Here is a 23,414-nt window from a genome sequence, read left to right as displayed (position 1 = left end):
TCTCTACTGTCCAGTTGGCTGGGGGAGCCATGAGAACATCCCCTCTCTACTGTCCAGTTGGCTGGGGGAGTCATGAGAACATCTCCTCTACTGTCCAGTTGGCTGGGGGAGTCATGATAACATCCCCTCTCTCTCTACTGTCCAGTTGGCTGGGGGGGGTCATGAGAACATCCCCTCTCTACTGTCCAGTTGGCTGGGGGGTCATGAGAACATCTCCTCTACTGTCCAGTTGGCTGGGGGAGTCATGATAACATCCCCTCTCTCTCTACTGTCCAGTTGGCTGGGGGGTCATGAGAACACAGTATTAGTGGAGTCCCCAGCAGCAACAACAGCAGTTCCAGCTACAATACAGGCCTCCCTACTGTCAGCACAGGAGAGGAGAGAGATCTAGCTACAAACCCGAGCACACTGCTACACAACTCAGCACAGGAGAGAGATCTAGCTACAAACCCGAGCACACTGCTACACAACTCAGCACAGGAGAGGAGAGAGATCTAGCTACAAACCCGAGCACACTGCTACACAACTCAGCACAGGAGAGGAGAGAGATCTAGCTACTAACCCGAGCACACTGCTACACAACTCAGCACAGGAGAGGAGAGAGATCTAGCTACAAACCCGAGCACACTGCTACACAACTCAGCACAGGAGAGGAGAGAGATCTAGCTACAAACCCGAGCACACTGCTACACAACTCAGCACAGGAGAGGAGAGAGATCTAGCTACAAACCCGAGCACACTGCTACACAACTCAGCACAGGAGAGAGATCTAGCTACAAACCCGAGCACACTGCTACACAACTCAGCACAGGAGAGGAGAGAGATCTAGCTACAAACCCGAGCACACTGCTACACAACTCAGCACAGGAGAGGAGAGAGATCTAGCTACAAACCCGAGCACACTGCTACACAACTCAGCACAGGAGAGGAGAGAGATCTAGCTACAAACCCGAGCACACTGCTACACAACTCAGCACAGGAGAGAGATCTAGCTACAAACCCGAGCACACTGCTACACAACTCAGTACAGGAGAGAGATCTAGCCACAGCCCGAGCACACTGCTACACAACTCAGTACAGGAGAGAGATCTAGCCACAAACCCGAGCACACTGCTACACAACTCAGCACAGGAGAGAGATCTAGCCACAAACCCGAGCACACTGCTACACAACTCAGCACAGGAGAGAGATATCTAGCCACAAACCCGAGCACACTGCTACACAACTCAGTACAGGAGAGGAGAGAGATCTAGCCAAACCCGAGCACACTGCTACACAACTCAGCACAGGAGAGGAGAGAGATCTAGCCAAACCCGAGCACACTGCTACACAACTCAGCACAGGAGAGGAGAGAGATCTAGCCAAACCCGAGCACACTGCTACACAACTCAGTACAGGAGAGGAGAGAGATCTAGCCAAACCCGAGCACACTGCTACACAACTCAGCACAGGAGAGAGATAATAAACAGTTACAAGGACAGAACTACATACATGAGGTAGATATGTTCCTATAGGTAGGGGTAAAGTAACTAGGCAACAGGAGAGATAAACAGTTACAAGGACAGAACTACATACATGAGGTAGATATGTTCCTATAGGTAGGGGTAAAGTGACTAGGTAACAGGAGAGATAAACATTTACAAGGACAGAACTACATACATGAGGTAGATATGTTCCTATAGGTAGGGGTAAAGTAACTAGGCAACAGGAGATATAAACAGTTACAAGGACATTGATTGGTGCAAAAAGGGTCAATGAAAATATTCCAGGTTAACTATTGGTTAACTATTTAACTAACTATTTAGCAGTCTAATAGCTTGGAGGTAGAAGCTGTTCAGGGTCCTGTTAGTTCCAGACTGGTGCATCTTGGGGAAGGGGCGTTGTCGTGCCCTCTTCACCACTGTGTTGATGTGTGTGGACCATGATAGGTCCTTAGTGATGTGGACACCGAGGAACTTGAAGCTCTCGACCGGCACCACTACAGCCCTGTCGATGTGGATAGGGGTGAACTCAGCCCTCCGTTTCATGTAGTCATGGAGCTAAATCTGTAGTCGTGGAGCTGTAGTCGTGGAGCTAAAGCTGTAGTCATGGAGCTAAAGCTGTAGTCATGGAGCTAAAGCTGTAGTTGTGGAGCTGTAGTGATGGAGCTAAAGCTGTAGTCGTGGAGCTAAAGCTGTAGTCGTGGAGCTGAAGCTGTAGTCGTGGAGCTGCAGTCGTGGAGCTAAATCTGTAGTCGTGGAGCTGTAGTCGTGTAGCTGTAGTCATGGAGATGAAGCTGTAGTTGTGGAGCTGTAGTCGTGGAGCTAAAGCTGTAGTCATGGAGCTAAAGCTGTAGTCATGGAGCTAAAACTGTAGTCGTGTAGCTGTAGTCATGGAGCTAAAGCTGTAGTCGTGGAGCTAAAGCTGTAGTCGTGGAGCTGCAGTCGTGTAGCTAAATCTGTAGTCGTGGAGCTGTAGTCGTGTAGCTGTAGTCATGGAGATAAAGCTGTAGTTGTGGAGCTGTAGTTGTGGAGCTAAAGCTGTAGTCGTGGAGCTGTAGTCGTGGAGCTAAAGCTGTAGTCGTGGAGCTAAAGCTGTAGTCGTGGAGCTGTAGTCGTGGAGCTGTAGTCGTGGAGCTGTAGTCGTGGAGCTGTAGTCGTGGAGCTGTAGTCATGGAGCTGTAGTCGTGGTGATAAAGCTGTAGTTGTGGAGCTGTAGTCGTGGAGCTAAAGCTGTAGTCGTGGAGCTAAATCTGTAGTCGTGGCGCTAAATCTGTAGTCGTGGAGCTAAAGCTGTAGTCGTGGAGCTAAAGCTGTAGTCGTGGAGCTAAAGCTGTAGTCGTGGAGCTAAAGCTGTAGTCGTGGAGCTAAAGCTGTAGTCGTGGAGCTAAAGCTGTAGTCGTGGAGCTCAAACAGACAGACAGGGACAGCTAACAGGAGAGTAACTGCAGCAGGGAACATGACAGAGGGAGAGAGACGTAGAAGTAGCAGGCTTCCAGCCCACAGCCGTCTGACTGACAGGATAAGGGCTCTTTGTTTTGAGAAAGAGAAAATGGCCCCCGCTGCCTGTCTGAACCCCAGTCAACGACACAGAGCAGTTTGTTTTACAATTCAACAAGTCTACATTTTCATGGTTTTGCTGCTGAACTGTCTAGGGAGGGAAACATCACCCTGGTTTCCACGTTACAGGGTGTTGTGACAAAGGGTGCTTGTTTTACTGTGTCCCTCACCCCTAAAGCCCGAGGGCCCAGGTCTGCCCTGACTGACTAACACCATAATAGAAACCAGAGAGAGAGAGAACTAGGTGCAGCCCAGCCCCAGAATGAAGGGTCAGGTTGCAGCGCACACACATACAAGGATGCAGGGTATTGCCACGTCAACACACACAGGCACACATGATACAACATTGTTGCCCTCTGTCTGTCACCATTGTTTCATTCACACCTTTACTCCACACACATACAGAGACGCATACAAAGCTCTCCCTCACCCTCCATTTGGCAAATCTGACTGTTTTGCGAGCACAGACTGTGGCATGTGTTCCCGGGACTTATCTGATGGTATTGAGGAGTTTACCACATCAGTCACCAGTTTCATTAATAAGTGCATCGACAGTGCAATCCCCACAGTGACCGTACGTACATTTCCAAACCAGAAGCCATGGATTACAGGCAACATCCGCACTGAGCTAGAGCTGCCGCTTCCAAGGACGGGACACTAACCAGGACGCTAATAAAATAATTATGCTATGCCATCAAGCAGGCAAAGCATCAATACAGGACTAAGATCACATCCTACTACACCAGCTCTGACGCTCGTCAGATGTGGCAGGGCTTGCAAACTATCACGGATTACATTGGGAAACCGAGCCGCGAGCTGTCTAGTGGCGCAAGCCCAGCAGATGAGCTAAATGCCTTCTATGCTCGCTTCGAGGAAATCAACACTGAACCAAGCGTGAGAGCACCAGCTGTTCCGGACGACTGTGATCTCACTCTCTGTAGCTAATGTGAGTAAGACCTTTAAACATGTTAACATTAACAAGACCGCGGGGCCAGAGATTACCAGCACGCGTACTACGAGCATGCACTGATCAGATGGCAAGTCTCGTCACTGAGATTTTCAACCCGTCCCGACTCAGTCTGTAATACCAACATGTTTCAAGCAGACCACCATAGTCCCTGTGCCCAAGAACACCAAGATAACTCGTATAGCACTCACATCTGCAGCCACTAAATGCTTTGAAAGGCCGGTCATGGCTCACATCAACACCATCATCCCAGACACCCTGGACCCAATTTGCACACCTCCCCAAAATATCCAGATGACGCAATCTCTATTGTACTCCACACTACCCTTTCCCACTTGGACAAAAGGAACACCTACGTGAGAATGCTGTCCATTGACTACAGCTCAGCGTTCAACACCACAGTGCCATCCAAGCTCATCACTGAGCTAAGGACCCTGGGACTGAACACCTCCCTCTGTAACTGTATCCTGGACTTCCTGACGGGACGCCCCCAGGTGGTGAGGGTAGGTAGCAACACATCTGCCACGTAGACCCTCAACGCGTGTGGCCCCTCAGGGGTGCGTGCTTAGTCCCCTCCTGTGCGTCCTGTTCACCCACGACTGTGCGGCCGCGCACCACTCAAACACCATCATTACGCCAGAACAAGACGGCGGTAGGCCTGATCACCAATGACGACGACACAACCTATAAGGAGGTCAGTGACCTGACAGTGTGGTGCCAGGACAACAACCTCTCAATCAACATTAGCAAGACAAATGAGCTGATCCTGGACTACAGGAAACAGAGGGACGAGCACCAACGGGGCTGTAGTGGAGGGGGTCGATGTCCAACTCCCTAAAGGATCTCACATGGTCCAAACACACCAACACAGTCATGGAGAGGGCACGACAACACCTATTCACCCTCAGGAGGCTGAAAAGATTTGGCATGGGCCCTCAGATCCTTAAACAGTTCCAAAAATTATGTAAATGTTGCCGCTGGACTGGCTGCAACACCGCCTGGTATGGCAACCGCCTGGTTTGGCAACCGCCTGTTATGGCAACAGCCTGTCTTATGGAGGGCTCCTATTTAACACATTCCCAGGTCGTAGGCGGTATACCATATAGCGGGGTATTTGGAAAAAGCCACGGGAATGGTTATTCCAATACCGTGAAAATGTTATTTTTAGTTTTTCCAATACATTTTAATATTTGTAAATAATCTTAATCATTTTAAATAATGAACAAGTATTGTAGAAAAGTTGAGCCAGTCACGTGTTTGTTTGAAAAGCGAGCTGGCCAATCAGTAGCATTCTATATCGACTAATGAGTCTCTGTTATTGTAATTAGTTGGTTTTCACTCATTAGCATTTAATTAAGAGGGTCTATGTGATTTAACATTTAGCTATTAGTTTGTGTATTTTTGTTGTTGTTGAATTCTTATGTTTTTAGCACCCCCTTGTGTGCTCTGCCGGTATTACCGCAAATCCCGGTATGAGAAAATCAGGATCCCGCCCAAGATTACCAGGCTGTTAACAAGCACTAGGCGCTGATCCAGGACTACAGGAAGCGGAAGGAAGAGGATGATTCACATCAACGGGGTTCTGCTCTGCCTAACACCATGGTACGTAAAAATACAAAAATAAAAATTACTTTTGTTATTTGAAGATCACGACTTCTCACTATATAACAAAGGTTGTCCAAAAGTACCACACGTCACACATTCATTTGTTCAGATGTAGGATAGCCACCTCATCAGGGAGCCCTGTGGCTACATTGATCTGATAGCCACCTCATCAGGGAGCCCTGTGGCTACATTGATCTGATAGCCACCTCATCAGGGAGCCCTGTGGCTACATTGATCTGATAACCACCTCATCAAGGAGCCCTGTGGCTACATTAATCTGATAACCACCTCATCAAGGAGCCCTGTGGCTACATTGATCTGATAGCCACCTCATCAGGGAGCCCTGTGGCTACATTGATCTGATAGCCACCTCATCAGGGAGCCCTGTGGCTACATTGATCTGATAACCACCTCATCAAGGAGCCCTGAGGCTACATTGATCTGATAGCCACCTCATCAGGGAGCCCTGTGGCTACATTGATCTGATAGCCACCTCATCAAGGAGCCCTGTGGCTACATTGATCTGATAGCCACCTCATCAAGGAGCCCTGTGATCACAATGCACTCGTAGGGCATTTTAGCCAGCAGCATCCTGATTTAACAGCCTCTGAGGCGTCTACTGAATCTGATCAGCCTGTCAGGAATGGAGCTCACCCACTCTGTACATGTGAATATCTATAAAACAAGGAGTGTCCCTTACAGTTATACACCTGTCATTGATGCACGCTAACAACCAGCATAGATAGATAGCTAATATGACTACCTAACTAAAACTAGCTCACTCACAAGACTAGCTGCGGTGTTGCTTGCATGAGATTGGCTGTGGTCTTAGGGGTGTCACACACCCTGGGAGACAGTGCTGCCTGTCAGGCATTAGTCAGGGCTTACATGCCCCACGAGGGCTTAGATGCCCCCAAGAGCTCAGATGCCCCCAAGAGCTCTTAGTTCAAGGTAAGGGACATTTAGCTTGCTAACATTATAACTTAGAAACTGATAATGGGCTCCCAACACAAATTAAAGCATGATGTTAGCATGAAATGTACCATCCCTTAGTGTCGTAATTAATGAAAACATATGTGCTGATCCACGTTGAGGTCTGCTGCCTCAGCCTTACTGTCTATCTATCATCAATACAGCCACTCCTATTTACAGAGTTTCTCCTGATCTCCACAAAGGCAGAGAGATGGGAGGGGAGGAGAAGAGGCCAAGCAGGGGAGCGAGGGGAGGGGGGAGGAGAAGAGGGGAGGAGAAGAGCCAAGCAGGGGAAAGAGGGGAGGGGGGAGGAGAAGAGGGGAGGAGAAGAGGCCAAGCAGGGGAGGAGAAGAGACGACAAGCAGGGGAGGAGAGGAGACGACAAGCAGGGGAGGAGAGGAGACGACAAGCAGGGGAGGAGAGGAGACGACAAGCAGGGGAGGAGAGGAGACGACAAGCAGGGGAGGAGAGGAGACGACAAGCAGGGGAGGAGGAGACGACAAGCAGGGGAGGAGGAGACGACAAGCAGGGGAGGAGGAGACGACAAGCAGGGGAGGAGGAGACGACAAGCAGGGGAGGAGGGGGGGACAAGCAGAGGAGGAGGGGGGGACAAGCAGAGGAGGAGGGGGGGACAAGCAGAGGAGGGGGGGACAAGCAGAGGAGGAGGGGGGGACAAGCAGAGGAGGAGACGACAAGCAGGGGAGGAGGAGGGGACAAGCAGGGGAGGAGGAGGGGACAAGCAGGGGAGGAGGAGGGGACAAGTAGGGGAGGAGAAGCAGCCTCAAGCAGGGGAGGAGAAACATAGGGAGGGCAGGGTCAGCCTCCGCCAGCGCCACAGCCATGGTCAGGCTCCGCCAGCGCCACAGCCATGGTCAGCCTCCGCCAGCGCCACAGCCATGTGCTCCAATCACAGGCATGCAACATGAGGAATGAGCCATGCCAACCTCCCGGCATCTCTCTCAGGCATCCAGGATTACTAATGTTTCCAACTAACTACTGTTCATGGCTGGTGGCACAGCCCTCACGTGGGCCCTCTGACAACAGTGAACATCTGCTAAACACCTCCCTATGAAGTTGAATACCTTTGGAAACGTTGACATTCCTGCAGCGATGGTAACATTCCAGTAAGATGCTAGAATTACAGGAGAAAACTAGCGTCATCGGCAGATATATGTCACTGTGTTTACTTACAGCTGTGCAGCAAACAGCCGGCTCATCTTGGCCACGTGTTGGTTGTCACAGTCTTGGTCATCATTGTCCTGTTGGTCCTGTCCTGTGCTGAGACTGTGCTTCCTCTTGCCAGGGCTGATGGGAGGAGGACCTGTTCGGTGACTATGGTTGGTGCCGCCAGATGATGACAGGGACATGGACTGGTGCATCCTGGGGTCACCTCGCAGGGCTGCCTCACCTGGATGGAGAGAGAGGATAGAGAGCGAGACAGAGAGAGCGAGACAGAGAGAGCGAGACAGAGAGAGCGAGACAGAGAGAGCGAGACAGAGAGAGAGACAGAGAGAGAGAGACAGAGAGAGAGACAGAGAGAGAGACAGAGAGAGAGACAGAGAGAGAGACAGAGAGCGAGACAGAGAGAGACAGAGAGAGAGACAGAGAGAGAGAGAGACAGAGAGAGCGAGACAGAGAGAGCGAGACAGAGAGAGAGAGACAGAGAGAGAGAGACAGAGAGAGAGAGACAGAGAGAGAGACAGAGAGAGAGAGACAGAGAGAGAGAGACAGAGAGAGAGAGACAGAGAGAGAGAGACAGAGAGAGAGAGAGACAGAGAGAGAAGACAACATTTAGAATCTTGTTCTCAAATGGGGAGGAAGTTTATCTCCAACATTAAAACATAGCTGTCCTCGCTGCCTAAGACTGACCTTCTCCAGAGACATGTCCAGTGCATCTACACAATCACAGCAAGGAATGTTGAATATCCTGGTAGGTCTGAATGTCCTGGTAGATCTGACTGTCCTGCTAGGTCTGACTGTCCTGGTAGGTCTGACTGTCCTGGTAGGTCTGACTGTCCTGGTAGGTCTGACTGTCCTGCTAGGTCTGACTGTCCTGCTAGGTCTGACTGTCCTGCTAGGTCTGACTGTCCTGCTAGGTCTGACTGTCCTGGTCGGTCTGACTGTCCTGCTAGGTCTGACTGTCCTGCTAGGTCTGACTGTCCTGGTAGGTCTGACTAGGTCTGAATGTCCTGCTAGGTCTGAATGTCCTGGTAGGTCTGAATGTCCTGGTAGGGCTGAGTGTCCTGGTAGGGCTGAGTGTCCTGGTAGGGCTGAATGTCCTGGTAGGGCTGAATGTCCTAGCATGGTAGGGCTGACTAGGTCTGAATGTCCTAGCATGGTAGGTCTGACTAGGTCTGAATGTCCTGGTAGGTCTGAATGTCCTGGTAGGTCTGAATGTCCTGGTAGGTCTGAATGTCATGGTAGGTCTGAATGTCCTGGTAGGTCTGAATGTCATGGTAGGTCTGAATGTCATGGTAGGTCTGAATGTCATGGTAGGTCTGACTAGGTCTGAATGTCATGGTAGGTCTGAATGTCATGGTAGGTCTGAATGTCATGGTAGGTCTGACTAGGTCTGAATGTCATGGTAGGGCTGAATGTCCTGGTAGGTCTGAATGTCCTAGCATGGTAGGTCTGACTAGGTCTGAATGTCCTGGTAGGGCTGAATGTCCTGGTAGGTCTGAATGTCCTAGCATGGTAGGTCTGACTAGGTCTGAATGTCCTAGCATGGTAGGTCTGACTAGGTCTGAATGTCCTGGTAGGTCTGAATGTCCTGGTAGGTCTGAATGTCATGGTAGGTCTGAATGTCATGGTAGGTCTGAATGTCATGGTAGGTCTGACTAGGTCTGAATGTCATGGTAGGTCTGAATGTCCTGGTAGGTCTGAATGTCATGGTAGGTCTGAATGTCATGGTAGGTCTGAATGTCATGGTAGGTCTGACTAGGTCTGAATGTCATGGTAGGTCTGACTAGGTCTGAATGTCATGGTAGGTCTGACTAGGTCTGAATGTCCTGGTAGGTCTGAATGTCCTGGTAGGTCTGCAGGAAAACCGGTTTGAAAGGTTTGAATAACGAAAACATGTTAAGATACATGTTTTATGCTGTTCCTTCTTGGTTCCAGAAAATAGCAAAACATAGCAGAGAGTTCAGTGTGTGTGTGTGTGTGTGTGTGTGTGTGTGTGTGTGTGTGTGGGAGAGGTGGTGGTGGGGGGGGGGGGGGGGGCGACAGGAAAAGTACTACTGGCAATATGTACGCATGGGGACTTTCCACTAAAAGAGAGTTTAGCCCACTCACTCAACTCTGGGAAGCATTTTACTGAGCAGAGTTTACGTGCCATGTGAAACATTTCAAAGCAGATCATTACAACACACACACAATGTCCATGAACAACGCACAGCATTGTTCACCTAACCAATTCACAGTAGTCACACTGTCGAACAAGGCCTGGGGGGGGGGTGGGGGTCATACAACTCAATGCAACATATTGTTCACAGAAATAAAATTAAAAGCTAAATACCAGGAAAAAACAATCCAGTCCTTTCTTATTGGGGAACAATTGAAACAACAAGTATTGAAATGGAACTCAGAGCATTTAGAATGTCTAGAATGTGCAGAGAGAGGGAGCCTTCTAAACAAGCTGAAATGGAACTCAGAGCATTTAGAATGTCTAGAATGTGCAGAGAGGGAGCCTTCTAAACAAGCTGAAATGGAACTCAGAGCATTTAGAATGTCTAGAATGTGCAGAGAGAGGGAGCCTTCTAAACAAGCTGAAATGGAACTCAGAGCATTTAGAATGTCTAGAATGTGCAGAGAGGGAGCCTTCTAAACAAGCTGAAATGGAACTCAGAGCATTTAGAATGTCTAGAATGTGCAGAGAGAGGGAGCCTTCTAAACAAGCTGAAATGGAACTCAGAGCATTTAGAATGTCTAGAATGTGCAGAGAGAGGGAGCCTTCTAAACAAGCTGAAATGGAACTCAGAGCATTTAGAATGTCTAGAATGTGCAGAGAGGGAGCCTTCTAAACAAGCTGAAATGGAACTCAGAGCATTTAGAATGTCTAGAATGTGCAGAGAGAGGGAGCCTTCTAAACAAGCTGAAATGGAACTCAGAGCATTTAGAATGTCTAGAATGTGCAGAGAGGGAGCCTTCTAAACAAGTGGCCCATTTTCCTGACTGGCGTGTTTCTGCTCGTCTGAGAGCGCTCCATGGCAACGGAGGTGACATCATTGTTTTTGGCAGGAGGGGGGAAGAGAGAGAGAGAAGAGAGCGAGAGGAAGAGGTAATTAAGAGAATAGTTTAGTGGGCCGGCCTGACTTTAACCAGCCACTAACTGTGCAGCCTACAAGCTACAGGCTACAGCCTACAGGCTACAAGCTACAAGCCTACAAGCAACAACCTTACTATCCAGCCAGCCAAACACTCATAACATAAGTGGCACCCACCCGTAGCACGCTCTCCAGCAGGTATCTCTCACTGGTCACCATAGCAGCACCGACCCCTAGCACGCACTCCAGCAGGTATATTTCACTGGTCACCATAGCAGCACCCACCTGTAGCACACGCTCCAGCAGGTATCTCTCACTGGTCACCATAGCAGCACCGACCCCTAGCACGCACTCCAGCAGGTATATTTCACTGGTCACCATAGCAGCACCCACCTGTAGCACACGCTCCAGCAGGTATATCTCACTGGTCACCATAGCAGCACCGACCCCTAGCACGTGCTCCAGCAGGTATATCTCACTGGTCACCATAGCAGCACCCACATGTAGCACGCGCTCCAGCAGGTATATCTCACTGGTCACCATAGCAGCACCGACACCTAGCACGTGCTCCAGCAGGTATATCTCACTGGTCACCATAGCAGCACCGACCCCTAGCACGCACTCCAGCAGGTATATTTCACTGGTCACCATAGCAGCACCAACCCCTAGCACGTGCTCCAGCAGGTATATCTCACTGGTCACCATAGCAGCACCCACCCGTAGCACGCGCTCCAGCAGGTATATCTCACTGGTCACCATAGCAGCACCAACCCGTAGCATGCGCTCCAGCAGGTATATCTCACTGGTCACCCCCAAACTCAATTCCTCTTTTGGCCGCCTTTCCTTCCAGTTCTCTGCTGCCAATGACTGGAATGAACTGCAAAAAATCTCTGAAGCTGGAGACTCATATCTCCCTCACTAACTTTAAGTATCAGCTGTCAGAGCAGCTCACAGATCACTGCACCTGTACATAGCCCATCTGTAAATAGCCCATCTATCTACCTCATCCCCATACTGTATTTATTTATTTATTTATCTTGCTCCTTTTCACCCCAGTATTTCTACTTGCACATGCATCTTCTGCACATCTATCACTCCAGTGTTTAATTGCTAAATTGTAATTATTTCGCCACTATGGCCTATTTATTGCCTTACCTCCCTCATCCTACCTCATTTGCACACCCTTTATATAGGACTTTCCTATTGTGTTATTGACTGTATGTTTGTTTATTCCATGTGTAACTCTGTGTTGTTGTTTGTGTCGCACTGCTTTGCTTTATCTTGGCCAGGTCGCAGTTGTAAATGAGAACTTCTTCTCAACTGGCCTACCTGGTTAAATAAAGGTGTTCTCAACTAACCTACCTGGTTAAATAAAGGTGAAAAACACTAACACAGCCACTCACAACACAACAAGTCAACTACAACCCGACAAGCCATCCAACAAGTCAGCTCCATCCCGACGAGCCATCCAACAAGTCAGCTCCAGCCCGACAAGCAATCCAACAAGTCAACTACAGCCCGACAAGCCATCCAACAAGTCAACTACAGCCCGACAAGCCATCCAACAAGTCAGCTCCAGCCCGACGAGCCATCCAACAAGTCAGCTCCAGCCCGAAGAGCCATCCAACAAGTCAGCTCCAGCCCGACAAGCCATCCAACAAGTCAACTACAGCCCGACAAGCCATCCAACAAGTCAACTACAGCCCGACAAGCCATCCAACAAGTCAACTACAGCCCGACGAGCCATCCAACAAGTCAACTACAGCCCGACGAGCCATCCAACAAGTCAACTACAGCCCGACGAGCCATCCAACAAGTCAACTACAGCCCGACGAGCCATCCAACAAGTCAACTACAGCCCGACGAGCCATCCAACAAGTCAACTACAGCCCGACGAGCCATCCAACAAGTCAACTACAGCCCGACAAGCCATCCAACAAGTCAACTACAGCCCGACGAGCCATCCAACAAGTCAACTACAGCCCAATTATCCTGCCACGTAACATTGACATGTAAAACAATGAGTACACATGTACTCTGTATGTACACTGAAACGGGACTTCATAAACATAAACAAATTAAAAACATTGACAGGTCAGGGAATCAGCCTCAAGATCATTCACCAGTGATTTAAAAACAAACACCAATCAGGACAGGTTCTTCCAGTTTTAAAGTATTTTGTAAGGTGATCCAAGATGATGGTGCAGAGGACATAAAAGCCCTTTTACCAAATTCAGTTGGGACATTTGGAACAGTTAGCAGGATAAAGTCCAGCGAACGAAGAGACGGCCCGCCACATTTCTGAACAATAAAAATGCCCAAATAAAAAGGTAGTAAACCCAAAATGTCTTTGTAAATAAAAGTATACCAGTGACTGAGCCTATGAGTGACTAGAGAAGACCAGCCAACCCTGGTCTACAAAGTGCAGTGGTGCGTGAGGGTTTTGCAGTTTAAAATAAATCTCAAAGTGCCATCAGTACAAACAACAGTACGCAAGTATAAACACCATGGGACCACGCAGCCGTCATACCGCTCAGGAAGGAGACGCATTCTGTCTCCTAGAGATGAACGTACTTTGGAGCGAAAAGTGCAAATCAATCCCAGAACAACAGCAAAGGACACTGTAAACATGCTGGAGGAAACAGGTACAAAAGTATCTATATCCACAGTAAAACAAGTCCTATATCGACATAACCTGAAAGACCGCCCAGCAAGGAAGAAGTCACTGCTCCAAAACAGACATAAAAAAGCCAGACACTGGTTTGCAACTGCACATGGGGACAAAGATTGTACTTTTTGGAGAAATGTCCACTGGTCTGAAACAAAAATAGAACTGTTCAGCCATAATGACCATCGTTATGTTTTGAGGAAAAAGGGGAGAGCTTGCAAGCCGAAGAACACCATCCCAACCGTGAAGCACGGGGGTGACAGCATCATGCTGTGATGGTGCTTTGCTGCAGGAGGGACTGGTGCACTTCACAAAATAGATGGCATCATGAGGAAAGAAAAGTATGTGGATATATTGAAGCAACATCTCAAGACATCAGTCAGGAAGTTAAAGCTTAAAGCTCACAAATGGGTCTTCCAAATGGACAATGACCCCAAGCATACTTCCAAAGTTGTGGCAAAATGGCTTCGGGACAACAAAGTCAAGGTATTGGAGTTGGCATCACAAAGCCCTGACCTCAATCCTATAGAAAATTTGTGGGCAGAACTGAAAAAGCGTGTGCAAGCAAGGAGGCCTAAAAACCAGACTCAGTTACACCAGCTCTGTCAGGAGGAATGGGCCAAAATTCACCCAACTTATTGTGGGAAACTTGTGGAATGTTTGACCCAAGTAAAATAAAATTAAGGCAATGCTACCTAATATTAATTGAGTGCATGTAAACTTCTGACCCACTGGGAATGTGATGAAAGAAATGAAAGCTGAAATAAATCATTCTCTCAACTATTATTCTGACATTTCACATTCTTAAAATAAAGTGGCGATCCTAACTGACCTAAGGCAGGGAATTTTTACTAGGATTAAATGTCAGAGATTGTGAAAAACTGAGTTTAAATGTATTTGGCTAAGGTGTATGTAAACTTCTGACTTCAACTGTATATAAATAATGTATATAAATAACACACACACAAAAGTATGTGGACACACCTTCAAATTTTATCCACACCCGTTGCTGACGAGTGCATAAAAACGGGTGCACAACCATGCAATCTCAATAGACAAACATAGGCAGTAGAATGGTCCCTACTGAAGAGCTCAGTGACTTTTCAACGTGGCACCGTCACAGGTTGCCACTTATCCAACAAGTAAGTTGGTCAATTTTCTGCCCTGCTAGAGCTGCCCCAGGTCAACTAAGTGTTGTTATTGTGAAGTGGACTAGGAGCAACAACGGCTCAGCCGCGAAGTGGTAGGCCACACCAGCTGACAGAACGGGACGGACCGCCAAGTACTGAAGTGCGTAGCTCGTAAAAATCGTCTGTCCTCAGTTGCAACACTCAATAAGCAGTTCGTCGGGAGCTCCATGAAATGGGTTTCCATGGCCGAGCAGTCGCACGCAAGCCTAAGATCACCACGCGCAATGCCAAGCATCGGCTGGAGTGGTGTAAAGCTCGCTGCCATTGGACTCTGGAGCAGTGGAAACACGTTCTCTGGAGTGATGACTCACAAGTCACCGTCTGGCAGTCCAACGGATGCATCTGGGTTTGGTGGATTCCAGGAGAAAGCTACCTGCCCGAATGCAAAGCTCCAACTGTAAAGTTTGGTGGAGGAGGAATAATGGTCTGGGGCTATTTTTCCATGGCTGGGGCTAGGCCCCTTAGTTCCAGTGAAGGGAAATCTTAACGCTACAGCATACAATGACATTCTAGAGGATTCTGTGCTTCCAACTTTGTGGCAACAGTTCGGGGAAGGCGCTTTCCTCTTTGAGCATGACAACAAAGTGAAGCCCAACCACAGCTCAGTCAAGTAGTAAGGTAACCTATCGTCTGAACAGAGCAGGGCGGTATGAAACAAAGATCTGTGTCAGGGGAAACACTGCGTGTTTGATCTACTCAAAGAATCCTATTAACTTCTACATGATGAGAGGGAGAGAGCCCTCGGCGGACTTCAAACACGACAGGAAGGCTGGAGTTAGAGGCTCAGAAAGGGGAGAACCTCAACCCTACCTCCCTTCCAACCCTCTCTAGGCAGAAACTAAGCATTGACCCCATGTCTCTGCTAAATTATATTTCTGGCCTACATTCTCTGAAACCTAAACTGAGTCCCTGGCATGTGATGCCTTTTATAAATACTTAAAACGCATGAAAGTCAGTTACATAAAACGAGAGTCAAAACAAACACGAAACAATGCCCTCTTGTTCCCCTGTGCTAGCTAGCGCTAACCAAGCCGGACGTCTCCAGCTAGCGCTAACCAAGCCTGCCGTCTCCAGCGAGCGCTAACCAAGCCTGCCGTCTCCAGCGAGCGCTAACCAAGCCTGCCGTCTCCAGCTAGCGCTACCCTAGCCTGCCGTCTCCAGCTGTCGCTACCCTGGCCGGACGTCTCCAGCTGTCGCTAACCAGGCCGGACGTCTCCAGCTGTCGCTAAACAGGCCGGACGTCTCCAGCTGTCGCTAAACAGGCCGGACGTCTCCAGCTGTCGCTAACCAGGCCGGACGTCTCCAGCTGTCGCTAACCAGGCCGGACGTCTCCAGCTGTCGCTAACCAGGCCGGACGTCTCCAGCTGTCGCTAACCAGGCCGGACGTCTCCAGCTGTCGCTAACCAGGCCGGACGTCTCCAGCTGTCGCTAACCAGGCCGGACGTCTCCAGCTGTCGCTAACCAGGCCGGACGTCTCCAGCTGTCGCTAACCAGGCCGGACGTCTCCAGCTGTCGCTAACCAGGCCGGACGTCTCCAGCTGTCGCTAACCAGGCCGGACGTCTCCAGCTGTCGCTAACCAGGCCGGACGTCTCCAGCTGTCGCTAACCAGGCCGGACGTCTCCAGCTGTCGCTAACCAGGCCGGACGTCTCCAGCTGTCGCTAACCAGGCCGGACGTCTCCAGCTGTCGCTAACCAGGCCGGACGTCTCCAGCTGTCGCTAACCAGGCCGGACGTCTCCAGCTGTCGCTAACCAGGCCGGACGTCTCCAGCTGTCGCTAACCAGGCCGGACGTCTCCAGCTGTCGCTAACCAGGCCGAACGTCTCCAGCTGTCGCTAACCAGGCCGGACGTCTCCAGCTGTCGCTAACCAGGCCGGACGTCTCCAGCTGTCGCTAACCAGGCCGGACGTCTCCAGCTAGCGCTAACCAAGCCTGCCTTCTCCAGCTAGCGCTAACCAAGCCTGCCGTCTCCAGCTAACGCTTACCAAGCCTGCCGTCTCCAGCTAACGCTTACCAAGCCTGCCGTCTCCAGCTAGCGCTAGCTGGAGATGGACGAAGTAGTATAACAAAGTAGTTATCCATCAAAAACCGAGACTCCCCCTCAGCAGACCAGGCTCTAAAGAGCCACAGTTCCAGACAGCCAGTCTCTCTACTCTGTCCACAGTTCCAGACAGCCAGTCTCTCTACTCTGTCCACAGTTCCAGACAGCCAGTCTCTCTACTCTGTCCACAGTTCCAGACAGCCAGTCTCTCTACTCTGTCCACAGTTCCAGACAGCCAGTCTCTCTACTCTGGAATAGACTACTGGACATAAATAGCTCAGTGAGCAGGCCTTGCTGCGTGGTCTGGAGTGACTGGGACAGACCAAACAGATACAGTAAGCACACAATGTAGCTCCTGGGTAGAGATGGATTTTGTCCTGTCATCAGGTCACGTGACTAGCTAGGAGGCGGAGTGGACAGAGATGAAGGCAGAAGGCATTCTGCTGTACCCGCTATTTGCGGACAGTGGGCACGACAGGGCACAAGTAGAAATGCTGATCTGGGATCATTTTGGGATTTCAGATAAACAAATTCACATTGACACGGTCACTCAGTAGAGAGGCCTGCACTACCTATGGGCCCTGGTCTAAGGTAGTGCACTACCTATGGGCCCTGGTCTAAGGTAGGGAATAGGGCCCTGGTCTAAAGTAGTGCACTATAGGGAATAGGGCCCTGGTCTAAAGTAGTGCACTACCTATGGGCCCTGGTCTAAAGTAGTGCACTACCTATGGGCCCTGGTCTAAAGTAGTGCACTACCTATGGGCCCTGGTCTAAAGTAGTGCACTACCTATGGGCCCTGGTCTAAAGTAGTGCACTACCTATGGGCCCTGGTCTAAGGTAGTGGACTGGGTAGGGAATAGGGCCCTGGTCTAAAGTAGTGCACTATATAGGGAATAGGGGCCTGGTCTAAGGTAGTGCACTATGTAGGGAATAGGGGCCTGGTCTAAAGTATGGCACTATATAGGGCCCTGGTCTAAAGTAGTGCACTATATAGGGAATAGGGCCCTGGTCTAAAGTAGTGCACTATATAGGGCATAGGGCCCTGGTCTAAAGTAGTGCACTATATAGGGAATAGGGCTCTGGTCTAAAGTAGTGCACTATATAGGGAATAGGGCTCTGGTCTAAAGTAGTGCACTATATAGGGAATAGGGCTCTGGTCTAAAGTAGTGCACTATATAGGGAATAGGGCTCTGGTCTAAAGTAGTGCACTATATAGGGAATAGGGCTCTGGTCTAAAGTAGTGCACTATATAGGGAATAGGGCTCTGGTCTAAAGTAGTGCACTATATAAGGAATAGGGTGCCATTTGGAATGCATTCTCACTATCTATCACACTAGTCAGTCCCTCAGCTAGATCTCTACAAGGTTATCAGAGCAGAGAAAAGTAAGCCTCATTGGTCACAGTCAGACAGCTGAAAAATAACAAATCATCTGTGACTGAAGTCATTAATGGAGGAAACTGTTCCTCTGCTGAGGTACAACAGACACATTATCTCAGCGGAGAAAAGGAAAGAATATAGAGAGAGAAGAATAGAGAGAGGAGAATAGAGAGAGAAGGGGAGAGAGAGAAGAAGAGAGAGAGAAGAAGAGAGAGAGAAGAAGAGAGAGAGGAATAGAGAGAAGGGGAGAGAGAAGAATAGAGAGAGCAGGGGAGAGAGAGCAGGGGAGAGAGAGCAGGGGAGAGAGAGCAGGGGAGAGAGAGCAGGGGAGAGAGAGCAGGGGAGAGAGAGCAGGGGAGAGAGAGCAGGGGAGAGAGAGCAGGGGAGAGAGAGCAGGGGAGAGAAAGCAGGGGAGAGAGAGCAGGGGAGAGAGAGCAGGGGAGAGAGAGCAGGGGAGAGAGAGCAGGGGAGAGAGAGCAGGGGAGAGAAAGCAGGGGAGAGAGAGCAGGGGAGAGAGAGCAGGGGAGAGAGAGGAATAGAGAGAGCAGGGGAGAGAGAGATAAAGCCCTTTCAATTAGAGAGAGAGAGAGCAACAACTATCCTCTCGTCGCCAGCCTTGCTGAAAGACCGGGGAGAGATGAGTAACTGACAGGGAGAGATGAGTAACTGACAGGGAGAGATGAGTAACTGACAGGGAGAGACGAGTAACTGACAGGGAGAGACGAGTAACTGACAGGGAGAGACGAGTAACTGACAGGGAGAGACGAGTAACTGACAATTGACAACATCCGTGAAAATTCTCAATCCGTCTACAGTCACTTGACTGTCTACATCAAGAGGTAATCACAGGCTACATCCCAAACAGCATCCTATTCCCTACATAGGGCCCTGGTCAGAAGTAGTGCACTATGTAGGGAATTGGCTGCCATATGAGACCTCCCTAACAGTAAAATGGGCTTGGAAAGGATTGGAACAGTCCAAGCCAATCACAGCCACTGGTTTAGTCTATAGTACAACTTGTCCTTTCCCTGTCCAATACATATTTAGTCCATAGTACAACCTGTCCTTTCCCTGTCCAATACATATTTAGTCTATAGTACAACCTGTCCTTTCCCTGTCCAATACATATTTAGTCTATAGCACTACCTGTCCTTTCCTTGTCTGTCCAATACATATTTAGTCTATAGTACAACCTGTCCTTTTCCTGTCTGTCCAATACATATTTAGTCCATAGTACAACCTGTCCTTTCCCTGTCCAATACATATTTAGTCTATAGCACTACCTGTCCTTTCCCTGTCCAATACATATTTAGTCTATAGTACAACCTGTCCTTTCCCTGTCTGTCCAATACATATTTAGTCCATAGTACAACCTGTCCTTTCCCTGTCTGTCCAATACATATTTAGTCTATAGCACTACCTGTCCTTTTCCTGTCTGTCCAATACATATTTAGTCCATAGTACAACCTGTCCTTTCCCTGTCTGTCCAATACATATTTAGTCTATAGCACTACCTGTCCTTTTCCCGTCTGTCCAATACATATTTAGTCTATAGTACAACCTGTCCTTTCCCTGTCTGTCCAATACATATTTAGTCCATAGTACAACCTGTCTTTTCCCTGTCCAATACATATTTAGTCCATAGCACTACCTGTCCTTTCCCTGTCCAATACATATTTAGTCCATAGTACAACCTGTCCTTTCCCTGTCCAATACATATTTAGTCCATAGTACAACCTGTCCTTTCCCTGTCCAATACATATTTAGTCTATAGTACAACCTGTCCTTTCCCTGTCCAATACATATTTAGTCTATAGCACTACCTGTCCTTTCCTTGTCTGTCCAATACATATTTAGTCCATAGTACAACCTGTCCTTTCCCTGTCCAATACATATTTAGTCCATAGTACAACCTGTCCTTTCCCTGTCCAATACATATTTAGTCCATAGTACAACCTGTCCTTTCCCTGTCCAATACATATTTAGTCCATAGTACAACCTGTCCTTTCCCTGTCCAATACATATTTAGTCTATAGTACAACCTGTCCTTTCCCTGTCCAATACATATTTAGTCCATAGTACAACCTGTCCTTTCCCTGTCCAATACATATTTAGTCCATAGTACAACCTGTCCTTTCCCTGTCTGTCCAATACATATTTAGTCCATAGTACAACCTGTCCTTTCCCTGTCCAATACATATTTAGTCTATAGCACTACCTGTCCTTTCCCTGTCCAATACATATTTAGTCCATAGTACAACCTGTCCTTTCCCTGTCTGTCCAATACATATTTAGTCCATAGTACAACCTGTCCTTTCCCTGTCTGTCCAATACATATTTAGTCTATAGTACAACCTGTCCTTTCCCTGTCTGTCCAATACATATTTAGTCTATAGCACTACCTGTCCTTTCCCTGTCCAATACATATTTAGTCTATAGTACAACCTGTCCTTTCCCTGTCTGTCCAATACATATTTAGTCTATAGCACTACCTGTCCTTTCCCTGTCCAATACATATTTAGTCTATAGCACAACCTGTCCTTTCCCTGTCCAATACATATTTAGTCCATAGTACAACCTGTCCTTGCCCTGTCTGTCCAATACATATTTAGTCTATAGCACTACCTGTCCTTTCCCTGTCTGTCCAATATATATTTAGTCCATAGTACAACCTGTCCTTTCCCTGTCTGTCCAATACATATTTAGTCTATAGTACAACCTGTCCTTTCCCTGTCCAATACATATTTAGTCTATAGTACAACCTGTCCTTTCCCTGTCCAATACATATTTAGTCCATAGTACAACCTGTCCTTTCCCTGTCCAATACATATTTAGTCCATAGTACAACCATAAGCTTCATGACCACTTGTCAGACGTGAGAGTAGCTCCTGAGCTGGAGGCAGTGTAACGTCAGGTGAGCTGGAGGCAGTGTAACGTCAGGTGAGCTGGAGGCAGTGTAACGTCAGGTGAGCTGGAGGCAGTGTAACGTCAGGTGAGCTGGAGGCAGTGTAACGTCAGGTGAGCTGGAGGCAGTGTAACGCCAGGTGAGCTGGAGGCAGTGTAACGCCAGGTGAGCTGGAGGCAGTGTAACGTCAGGTGAGCTGGAGGCAGTGTAACGTCAGGTGAGCTGGAGGCAGTGCAACGCCAGGTGAGCTGGAGGCAGTGCAACGCCAGGTGAGCTGGAGGCAGTGCAACGCCAGGTGAGCTGGAGGCAGTGCAACGCCAGGTGAGCTGGAGGCAGTGCAACGCCAGGTGAGCTGGAGGCAGTGCAACGCCAGGTGAGCTGGAGGCAGTGCAACGCCAGGTGAGCTGGAGGCAGTGCAACGCCAGGTGAGCTGGAGGCAGTGCAACGCCAGGTGAGCTGGAGGCAGTGCAACGCCAGGTGAGCTGGAGGCAGTGCAACGCCAGGTGAGCTGGAGGCAGTGCAACGCCAGGTGAGCTGGAGGCAGTGCAACGCCAGGTGAGCTGGAGGCAGTGCAACGCCAGGTGAGCTGGAGGCAGTGCAACGCCAGGTGAGCTGGAGGCAGTGCAACGCCAGGTGAGCTGGAGGCAGTGCAACGCCAGGTGAGCTGGAGGCAGTGCAACGCCAGGTGAGCTGGAGGCAGTGCAACGCCAGGTGAGCTGGAGGCAGTGCAACGCCAGGTGAGCTGGAGGCAGTGCAACGCCAGGTGAGCTGGAGGCAGTGCAACGCCAGGTGAGCTGGAGGCAGTGCAACGCCAGGTGAGCTGGAGGCAGTGCAACGCCAGGTGAGCTGGAGGCAGTGCAACGCCAGGTGAGCTGGAGGCAGTGCAACGCCAGGTGAGCTGGAGGCAGTGCAACGCCAGGTGAGCTGGAGGCAGTGCAACGCCAGGTGAGCTGGAGGCAGTGCAACGCCAGGTGAGCTGGAGGCAGTGTAACGCCAGGTGAGCTGGAGGCAGTGCAACGCCAGGTGAGCTGGAGGCAGTGCAACGTCAGGTGAGCTGGAGGCAGTGTAACGCCAGGTGAGCTGGAGGCAGTGTAACGCCAGGTGAGCTGGAGGCAGTGTAACGCCAGGTGAGCTGGAGGCAGTGTAACGCCAGGTGAGCTGGAGGCAGTGTAACGCCAGGTGAGCTGGAGGCAGTGTAACGCCAGGTGAGCTGGAGGCAGTGTAACGCCAGGTGAGCTGGAGGCAGTGTAACGCCAGGTGAGCTGGAGGCAGTGTAACGTCAGGTGAGCTGGAGGCAGTGTAACGCCAGGTGAGCTAGAGGCAGTGTAACGCCAGGTGAGCTGGAGGCAGTGTAACGCCAGGTGAGCTGGAGGCAGTGTAACGCCAGGTGAGCTGGAGGCAGTGTAACGCCAGGTGAGCTGGAGGCAGTGTAACGCCAGGTGAGCTGGAGGCAGTGCAACGCCAGGTGAGCTGGAGGCAGTGCAACGCCAGGTGAGCTGGAGGCAGTGCAACGCCAGGTGAGCTGGAGGCAGTGCAACGCCAGGTGAGCTGGAGGCAGTGCAACGCCAGGTGAGCTGGAGGCAGTGCAACGCCAGGTGAGCTGGAGGCAGTGCAACGCCAGGTGAGCTGGAGGCAGTGCAACGCCAGGTGAGCTGGAGGCAGTGCAACGCCAGGTGAGCTGGAGGCAGTGCAACGCCAGGTGAGCTGGAGGCAGTGCAACGCCAGGTGAGCTGGAGGCAGTGCAACGCCAGGTGAGCTGGAGGCAGTGCAACGCCAGGTGAGCTGGAGGCAGTGCAACGCCAGGTGAGCTGGAGGCAGTGCAACGCCAGGTGAGCTGGAGGCAGTGCAACGCCAGGTGAGCTGGAGGCAGTGCAACGCCAGGTGAGCTGGAGGCAGTGTAACGCCAGGTGAGCTGGAGGCAGTGTAACGCCAGGTGAGCTGGAGGCAGTGCAACGTCAGGTGAGCTGGAGGCAGTGTAACGTCAGGTGAGCTGGAGGCAGTGTAACGCCAGGTGAGCTGGAGGCAGTGTAACGCCAGGTGAGCTGGAGGCAGTGTAACGCCAGGTGAGCTGGAGGCAGTGTAACGCCAGGTGAGCTGGAGGCAGTGCAACGTCAGGTGAGCTGGAGGCAGTGTAACGTCAGGTGAGCTGGAGGCAGTGTAACGTCAGGTGAGCTGGAGGCAGTGTAACGTCAGGTGAGCTGGAGGCAGTGTAACGTCAGGTGAGCTGGAGGCAGTGTAACGTCAGGTGAGCTGGAGGCAGTGTAACGTCAGGTGAGCTGGAGGCAGTGTAACGTCAGGTGAGCTGGAGGCAGTGTAACGCCAGGTGAGCTAGAGGCAGTGTAACGCCAGGTGAGCTGGAGGCAGTGTAACGCCAGGTGAGCTGGAGGCA

The 23,414-nt window shown here is 50.1% G+C and overlaps 1 protein-coding gene across 2 annotated transcripts in view; it reads right to left on the bottom strand.

Annotated features, from left to right (window-relative positions):
* vgll4b (vestigial-like family member 4b) overlaps nucleotides 1-23,414 on the bottom strand; it is an 88,354-nt gene that overhangs the window by 17,759 nt on the left and 47,181 nt on the right. For both annotated transcript variants that reach the window (XM_021610783.3, XM_021610782.3), the window contains one exon: nucleotides 7,774-7,990. In XM_021610783.3, coding sequence (XP_021466458.3) covers nucleotides 7,774-7,990 — 217 coding nt within the window. The remainder of the gene's footprint in view (nucleotides 1-7,773; nucleotides 7,991-23,414) is intronic.

Source organism: Oncorhynchus mykiss, chromosome 7 (genome assembly GCF_057628025.1).
Source record: "Oncorhynchus mykiss isolate SJ-2025 chromosome 7, ASM5762802v1, whole genome shotgun sequence".
In the NCBI taxonomy this organism is placed as follows: Eukaryota; Metazoa; Chordata; class Actinopteri; order Salmoniformes; family Salmonidae; genus Oncorhynchus; species Oncorhynchus mykiss.
Note: the sequence above shows the minus strand (reverse complement) of the source record. Positions and strands in the feature narration are given on the sequence as shown.